Genomic DNA, 9,168 nt, shown 5'->3' on the forward strand with positions numbered 1-9,168 from the left:
ATCCAAATATTGTATTCATTAAAGTGATGCGATATAGTACACCAGACTACAATACAAATTATGAAATAGTATGTACCAACCGTCCAAACAGAGTGGTAATGAGATATCTGTTCAGAGTTAATCAGAATTTGAAGAACAAGATATGCTAAAGCTACATAAATATGTAGGAATTAGGGAACAGGAGTTGCTCAATGATCAAACTTGGAAAAGGTCTAGCAAGTGTGTTCTAGAAAACATTTTTCTAGAGTCGAGGATCTATCAGAAACAACCTCTCTACACCCCACCAAGATAGGGATAAAATCTACGTACACCTCTGGATTTAGTACTTCATTTGGAGACCTATAAACACATCAATGTAATAGCAGCACACTATACTCCATATTGTCCAATATCACAGAAAAGATGGTATTGTAAAATCAGGAAGCTTTATCATTTTTTTACTTTCCTCAATAGCAAAGGTTGTACAAATTTTACAGATCAACTTCCACCCAACTCCAAGACTGATCTAATACACAAGAATCTCCATATCGCTACCGTATTTTTTTTTATATTGACAAGTACCAAAAAACACAAAAGAATGACCAAAAAGAAAAAGTCTAGTTCAAGTTCAGTTCTTCCAAGAGCCTTTTCTGCTTTTCAGGAGAGATGCATATAACAACTCGTTCCAAGTGTCCGGTACACCTGGTAGGCACCAATGACTACAATCCTGAGAGTGTACTCCAGCCATTTGTTTTTCTACTGTCTTGTACTCCTTTCTGTATATCGACGGGTGACCATCTTTCCGGTAGTCTGTAAGCCTACTAATGTTCATATAAATGACAGGGGTCGTCATGTTATGAAGGACGTGATGTAGGACTTTCATCTTTGAAGGGTATTTTGCCAAATAAGCCTTCTTGAATATTGGTTCGGTTTCTTTATGGCACTGCCCGCCTGAGTTCCATGGACCTCCCCTTCATAAAAAGATAAGTTTGATTGCCGTTCCTCAATAGCGCCCAAAGGAGCAAGAGACAAATTTACTAACAGGGATGATCAAAACGCAAGATTATTTTAACATAAACCATAGCATTGCTAGTATCTCTACGAGACAACACTATCACAGAGTACATGTAATGAAATAAAAGAATTTCCAAAAAATGTGATAGCTTATCTACTTTTGAAGGAATCAACATATATCACAACTAGTTGATAATTAAAGTGATTACTCTTCTGTATATTGATCAGGTTGCGTGAACACTTGGTTAACAGATTGTATTTAAAGGACAGCAAGTTTGCAGTGAGCAACCAACTTGACCATCTCACTAAACAGCATATACCTTATACATCCACACAACAAGCCTACCAGACAACAGGAGTACATTCATTTTTAGAGATAACCTTCCCAGAGGTTTTCATTCCGCCCAAAAGGCACGCCTGTCATTCAAATGAGTTTTGTGTATTAAGTTTATGTCTGAACATAAAGTAGGAGCTACGCTGTACCATAGTTGTATACGATCCATGTTATATCTGAAAATGATTGGGAGATCCCATAGATTGGTCACTGCAGTTACATCTTCCAAATTTACAGTCTTACGCCATAGAACTAGATAACCTGAACATTCAACTAATGATTAACCTACAATGCTACAACTAATTAGCAGTAAAATTACTATATTTTCCTATTTATATGATAATCCAAGACTAAAGGTTCTTTAAATCTCACACTTATACATACAAATCACTACCCAAACTACAAAGACCCGTGCAAAGAACAAAATCTAAAACAGCCACATATTTATCCCAACGAGAACTAGCTAGTATCGCCTTATATGGATCCTTAGCTTGCATGGAATTCTGTTCTTTGCTAAAGTTCACATTGATACTAGTCTTTAGCCTCCGAACTTAAGGTGGTTCTGTTAAATGCTACACAGCATTTTCGTCCTTCATATATGGCGAATATTGTGCTGACCAGTAGCCTGGCAACTTCCCTAGTTCCACCCTAATGTTCACATGTACCGTCAATGAAGGACTAAATACATAGTTAATAGCGCACAAGGGTTTCATCCGAACCCTCTTTGTTGGAAAATTACAATGTATATACAAAGTCAAAATTACTAAAATTACTTTGTTTCATATATATAGTAGATGTTAAATCCTCTTAGTAAAAATTCTGGATCTGCCACCGAATACATGGCAGCAGCTCATAACTGAGACACATCGATCAATCCAAGCCCCAAATGCCAGTGAAGTATACAGCCCCTGGCACTTGGGGAAAAGGATTACAATTTAACTTATTCATTCTCACTTCCTAATAAGAGATTCCTTAAGAAAACCCTCAATACCAAAGAAACACAACATGTAAGTCACGAGAAGAGTTCCTGAATCATGATATCCCCATTAGAGTTGTAGCTAAATTAACATGTAACAAAGAATTGTACCTGAAGTGTGTGACCGAATATCCTCTAAAAATAACTTGAGTTCTGCTTCCACCAAAGTTCTGATCCACCCACCTTGCCCAAGTGGAAATCGCTCTCTTGTATGCCTCTAAAACCTTGAGCCTTCCATGCACATGATTACCTTCCTGGTAGTAGTCTTCCCTATAATCAACCAGGAGCACAAGTTTATAAATTTCAACTAACAATGACATGCAAGATCCAGCTTTTAGTGAAAGAAGTAAAGTGCTAACCCTCTGGAGGTTTTCTCATGAGTCCACCAATGACCAGTGTTGAAAATTACAATATCAGCATCACTATACATTGAAGTCGTCTTGTCCATCAAATCTAATCTTAGCGTCTCGAAAGAACCATTTTTCCCTTTAAAAGTTGATTGTCTGACAAGAAACGGGGAACTAACAAAATCCACAGAACAGTTATAATCCTGCAACCAAGTCACAGCATGATAAATAACAAGGAAATTAGCAATTCTCAGGTCACAGAAGAAAGAGATTAAATAGCTTGCCTCAAATCTGAATGCATAGAAGCCCTTCTTTTTGAATTCATGCCTTCCTGATATCTCATAAACTCGCTTTTTGTCTCGAATACTGTGGCGAAGAATGCAAACAAGGGACTCCCACATGTTCCTATTCAATGAGTCCCCCACAAAAACAAGCTTTTGCCCTCTCAACCTCTCCAGAAAATCAGTTGCATTGAGGCTAGTGTGTGAGATGTAAATCAGTTAAATTGACCAATATAAACTAAATATGCAACATAGACTATGTAAATAAAAAAAAATTCATTGGCAATGCGAATAATGTCAGTAAAGAAACACATTTAAAACGACTGGCATTACAGCATTTTACAAAGGCATCTGCTTGCATTTCATAGGTGTGCACTCAAACTTCACACAAGATATAGTCAAAAACTAACACCCTAAGAAACTTACAACCAATTGCAACATACTGGATCAACTGATTAGAAAATATATCGTACTTTTTGGAGTAGCATCGGAATATAGATTTCTATGTTCTGTCTTACAAGGTAGTTCCACAACATTTGTTCTTTAAGTTCAATCCAAAAGTCAACATTGTAATATCACTTTATGCATTGAGGGTGTTACCAAAGACTAAATTGTAATTCATAGTCAAATTTCAAATATTGTGACTAGGAGCTTTAGTACTCGTACCTCGGTATGTCACATGCATATGGCTGCCATCTCCACTTGATATACTCATCATCTGGCCTCTTATTAAGGTGACAATCAAAATCTCTATCGATAATAGGGCAAGAACCCGGAGGATAATATGGCTTCGTGTCATCTCTAACCCATTCACCATCATATACATCACAATCCCCATAAAAATCCTTGTCACGTCTAATCAATGATTCTCCATCACTTTGAAACAACACACCATTCTTCTCCACAGATAAACCCCCTTTACCCTCACCCACTGCAACTTTTTTCCTATCACCACCACTTGATCCCACAACATCCTCAATATAAGTTGAGGTCACATTATACTTGGTGGAATCTTGGATACCCAAAACAGTTCCATTCCCATCAATTTCTGACCCATGGGTTTTCTTGACAATTCCTGATTCTTGAACAAGAAAGCTTCGATTTTTTACCTTTTCAGAGAAATTGAGGACATGGGTATTTCCTAAAATTTCCCCCTTTTCCTCCAAATTGGAAAATATTCCACTTTCATCAATTTTCTTGGTTTCTTGAACACTAAAGTTTCCATTTTCCACATTGTGTGAAGCTTTGGAACTCAAACTAACACTAGCATTAGAGAAAGAGAAAGGCCAAGAAATGAGGGTACTATTACTATTATTATTATCACTGTAACTAAAACCAGTAAAAACAGGGGTTACAAATGGAGATTTGAATGAATAATTCAACAATAGAATACAAACAAAAATGAAAGATGCAGCAACACCCAAACCAAAGCCAGAAACAACTACCTTTCTTCTTGGAGAAGAATCAGAAAATGGAAGTTTCTTCAAGTCCATTCTAAATCTCAAAACCCCATCAATTGAAAACAAAAAAAAAACAATGATTTTCTCTATACTATACACCAATTTTTTAGTACAATATATGAACAAATTCTTTTGGCAATTACAATGGATATTCTTGAGAAATTTCGAAAAAGGCGAAAAAAAGAAGACAAAAGAAGTAATTTTTTTTTGTAGAAAGAAGTGTTTCAGTAAGAGTGTTGAAGATCTCTTTAAGTTAACCGACACATTCTCTTTGACTTATGGGGCTTTGAATTAGATTTATTTACTATATAATCGTTCGTATACTATCTAATCTATTTTATTTTGAGATATTGCTTTTTTTAAAGATATAATTTGATTTGTATATTTTAGGTAAATTAGTTAAGTTATCAATTTTATTACTCTCTTTATTTTATATATTACTGAATTTTTAAGATATTTTTATTGTTCAAAATAATAATTAAATTCTTCAAAATTCAAGATGAATGTTTGATATTCTTTTATATTTATCTTTTCATTTATTAAAGTTTTATATTTTTTAGGAGATATATTATACTACTTATAAATTTATATTTTTATGATTTTACTTAAATATGTTTTCTTAATATGTATGTATTGCCTCATAAATTCAATTAACAATAGAGGGAGTAGTTTATAAAAAATTAAAAATTAAAGGTACAAAATCATATCTTCTAAAAAAAAATTACCTTCAAGGAAAAAAATTGGACAAACAACAACTTTAAAGGAAGGATACACCCTCGTTCTATTTTATATGGTATTGTTTGACTTTGTACGGTATTTTAGAAAAAAATTTGACTTTTAAAACATATAGTCTAAAATAATTTATATTTGTATGGTTGTAAAGTATCTTATTAAGGACAAAATAATTATAAAGTTAAATTGTTTCGACTTATAATAAAGTGATATATGTTTTTTGAAACAAACTGAAGAAAAAAAGTGTCACATCAAATAAGACGAAAGAAGTATTTGATTTTCATGGCTAACGCCACGTATTTGCCAAAACTTTTCACAGGTTTCTTATTTAAGGGCATGTCATATCAAACAATTACAATAACAAATATTATAATCAAATTAATTTTTTTAAAAGAAATTATTATTCAAGTTTAAAATAGTAATTAAAGATAAAATTGTGTATGAAATAAAATTAAAATTATATGAGTAAAATTTTGGAAGGTTTTTAAAATTTAATTTCAAACTTTGAAACTAAATCATTATAAAATATATTTGAATTTTGGAGATTTTCCCTTTTAACTAAATGATTGTTTTGCATTATGTTATGTAAAACGCATCCACCAATACTTTCTTATTTTACACAAAAAATGGTTATTTAAGGAACTTCGATCATTGCCAAAAGGAAATTAATTGGAGGAAAATAAATGTTCAGGAAAAAAGGCAAAGTATGATAAGGTATATTTGGTACGTACGATGAAATAAGTAAGGATATATTTTATGGAATTATAAGTTTTCTATTTTTTATGTGAGATAGTACCATCATTTTAATATATATGATCAGATGAAATAATCTCGAAATAAACTAATATTTTAAACAAAATATGAAAAAATTAAGTATAAATATTATTTTAAAATTATTATCGTAATCTCACGTATCAAACCCAACGACCTCTTAAAGTGGTTTGGGCTTTGGTCTTGAAAGGGCAAACTGAGGATCGTTTGTTTCGCAGAATAAGACAAAATATTCTAGGATTTAAATTGAAATTAAATTTATACTTTATTTGATTAGGTATGAATTAAATCCTTAACAAATCTATACTTTCAATAAAATAAAGTACAAATTTAGTTCCAACTTTAATTTTGAATGTTTTACTTTATTCCAATCAACTTGATATTATTATATCTCATTTCTTCAAATGATATAGAAATAGGACGAAGTAACTTGATCAAGAGGAGAGGAACGAAGAATGAAATTTTACGACAGCAACACAATAAAGTTGAATTTTATGAGGCTTCTCAAAAAACTATAATTTTGAAATAACTATGTTTCTAACTTTGTGTAGAGATAAAGACAATTCTCTGAACCATATAAGTTAACAATTATAACAAAAAGAAAAAGGCAAACACAAATGGAAAAGTATCAGTTTGTTCTTTATTTTGGGGGGATTAGTGTTATAGAATAGCATATTAGGCTCGTTGTAATTTCATTGGAGCCAACTATTGTAAAAAAATAAAATCAATCGCTTTTTCCTTAGCGTGTTAAAAGTAATAAGAAAAAATTAAGGATAAATTTTGTTACTAATGGCCTAAAAGAAAAAAATCAAAATTAATTTCTGTAATATCAAACAAACAAAACTTTAAAAAGAAAATAATTTGAGACAACTATTTTTATTTCATAAATAACTACTCCTCTGTCTCTATTTACTTGTCAAATATTTACTAATTTGATTTCTCTTTTTACTTGTCATTTTTGATAAATCAAGGAAGACGATTTTTTTTTCTTCCTATTATACCCCAATTTATTAATATTGAGTTAATATCTTTGAAAAATATAGTGAGTAAATATGTTTAAAACTCTATCAATTAATAGGGATAAAATGAAAACTCACTATACAAGTATATCAAGTCAAATATTGACAAGTAAAAAATGACGAAGAGGGTAATATGAATATTTGGAAGGCTAAATTCAAAAGTGACCCCTCATATTTACCAAAACTTTTCATTTAGGCTCCTAATCCAAAGGCATGTCTTATTAAACACCTAATAAATATTATAATATAATTCAATTGTAATTTTAAAAAATATTTAAAATTCAAGTTCAAAAATTATATTTCTAAGCTGGAATTGGGTTTGGATATAAAAATAAAGTTAAGGCTATACGAGTAGAATTTGGAAAATTTTATAAAATTTAATATTTACTTTTCAAACTTTGAATTCTATATTTCAAGTTAAATGACACTAAATTGTTTTAAAAATCAAATTGATAGTCATTTAATAATGACGAAATTTATAATAATATTTCATAAAAAAGAATAATATAAGACATTTTTCTAATAGAAATCTTTGACTTTCTGCATTTCAATTTCTTGTTGGGATGTCGAAAATTGGAAGAAGAAAATGAAGCTTTCCCTTCAGCATGTATGTGCTTCCCTGATTTGGATCTCCAAATCTAATAAATGTCATTGATTGAACTACATGAAATTGAACAAAAATATTCATAATTTATTAAAGGATTAAAATATATTTTTTCGTATTATTAATTTAAGATATTTTTATTTAATTTTGCATAATCCAAAGAATATTTGACTTTTTTTTCAAAAATTGTATTAAGAATTTTTTTAATCTTAAAATTTTAAACTTTAATATAAGATAATATGTAATGGATCAAATATATTTTGAATGTATGATCTTAAATATAGTAGAATGAAATATTACCAAATATAAAAAGTAACATTTTTTCAAAAAATAGATTAAAAAGGTAAAAATATATTGTTACCTTTTGGGTTCTTTGACGTTTAAAAGATTTTCCTTCTTTTCTTCTTTCAAAATCCAAGTAATTATTTTGGAACTTTTTCATTTACTAATGTGAAACCTACATCAATTTACTATATTAAGAAAATAATTATCATTTAAGTAATAACATTTTTTTTAATTGATCACAGAACATTTTTAATTATCCCTTGAATCTGGGAGTAAGAATTTGTGTTATATAGCTTATAGTTGTTGTTGAAGTGTGTATTGTTCTGTCTTGCTTTTTCTAGTGATTAACTTAGATTCTTTAAAAGTTTCATCTTTATGAATTGAGGCTAATCCTTTTCTTTCTATTTTCATGTGATTTTGGGCGAGTTCTTTAAACTCCATAACCGTCCTCTTTTCATTCCGATTGGGCCATAGAGGTCCAAATTTGCCTTTATCTAGTCAGCCCAATTCCAAGTTAATGATGCTGATGAGCAGGTCCCCGAAGGTTGGGTACAAAGCTAAAGATCGAAATGCAGGTGTTCGGAGCAAGTTAAAGGGCTGGATACGCTCAATATACATCAGCCGTATACGCTGTATATTGCATTGAAAATGGGATGAAAGAGCCTTCAAATTTTAGATTTGTATTTTTGTAATTATTGGGCCAAAAGCCCATTTATCTTGATTATTACCTTGTTAGATTTTAGGACAGGGAATTAGGCCAAAAGCCCACATATTTTGGGAACTTTAGTTCTTTTGGACAGGTACAAATGGGCCAAAAACCCAGAGTTGAATTTAGGCCCAAGTATCGGCCCAGGCGGGCAAAAACCAGACTTGGGCCCAAGCCTTCTCTTCCTTATTATTTAATTGTCGATACTTGTTTATTTGTTTATTTGATTTTGAGGTTTTTTTCCCCCTAGTTTGATTCCCCAAAGTAACCATTTTGGGTTAATAGTTATATTTTTTCTAAAATTAAATAAGATTATCTATTTTCTACTTAACCCTCTTTAGAATATTTAATATGTTTTACTTAGTAAATATACCTTATCTGTTTTCCTTCCCCTTACAAAATGATTTCAAGTCTTAAGTTTGTTTATTTCTAATCTAATTAAGCATGTCTCTTTTAAACAATTAGCCAAATATTTTAATTTGCCAGATAACCGCAAGTTAGCGGATGTTTTAGGTGCTTCCAAAACCTTCCTAAAACATTAACATGAACCCCGAACCCTTTTTCATTAGATTTTCTATTTTTAATCTTTTAAAAATTTAGTTTTCGAGGTCGGGGGGAGGCCTCGGGGTACGGAGCCTCGAGGTCAGGGGGCCTCGGGGC

The 9,168-nt window shown here is 31.2% G+C and overlaps 1 protein-coding gene across 1 annotated transcript; it reads right to left on the reverse strand.

Annotated features, from left to right (window-relative positions):
* Positions 1-387: 387 nt before the first annotated feature.
* LOC102583109 (protein trichome birefringence-like 2) lies at positions 388-4,666 on the reverse strand. Its single transcript, XM_006356352.2, has 5 exons — positions 3,598-4,666; positions 2,935-3,127; positions 2,663-2,853; positions 2,415-2,573; positions 388-950 (listed from the first exon to the last, which is right to left on the reverse strand). Exons 1-5 carry the CDS (start codon positions 4,422-4,424, stop codon positions 608-610), a joined length of 1,713 nt encoding a protein of 570 aa, XP_006356414.1. The 5' UTR covers positions 4,425-4,666; the 3' UTR covers positions 388-607.
* Positions 4,667-9,168: the final 4,502 nt, after the last annotated feature.

The sequence above is a fragment of the Solanum tuberosum genome, unplaced genomic scaffold, assembly GCF_000226075.1.
Source record: "Solanum tuberosum cultivar DM 1-3 516 R44 unplaced genomic scaffold, SolTub_3.0 scf00216, whole genome shotgun sequence".
Lineage (NCBI taxonomy): Eukaryota > Viridiplantae > Streptophyta > Magnoliopsida > Solanales > Solanaceae > Solanum > Solanum tuberosum.

What these genes read in the sequence shown, in the direction of transcription:
- LOC102583109 (XM_006356352.2), bottom strand. Translation starts at nt 4,424, where the DNA reads ATGGACTTGAAGAAACTTCCATTTTCTGATTCTTCTCCAAGAAGAAAG. An exon ending in TATGCATGTGACATACCGAG is followed by an intron (nt 3,128 to 3,597) that starts GTACGAGTACTA and finishes CTCACACACTAG; the next exon opens with CCTCAATGCAACTGATTTTC. An exon ending in TATTCGGTCACACACTTCAG is followed by an intron (nt 951 to 2,414) that starts GTACAATTCTTT and finishes CTTTTTATGAAG; the next exon opens with GGGAGGTCCATGGAACTCAG.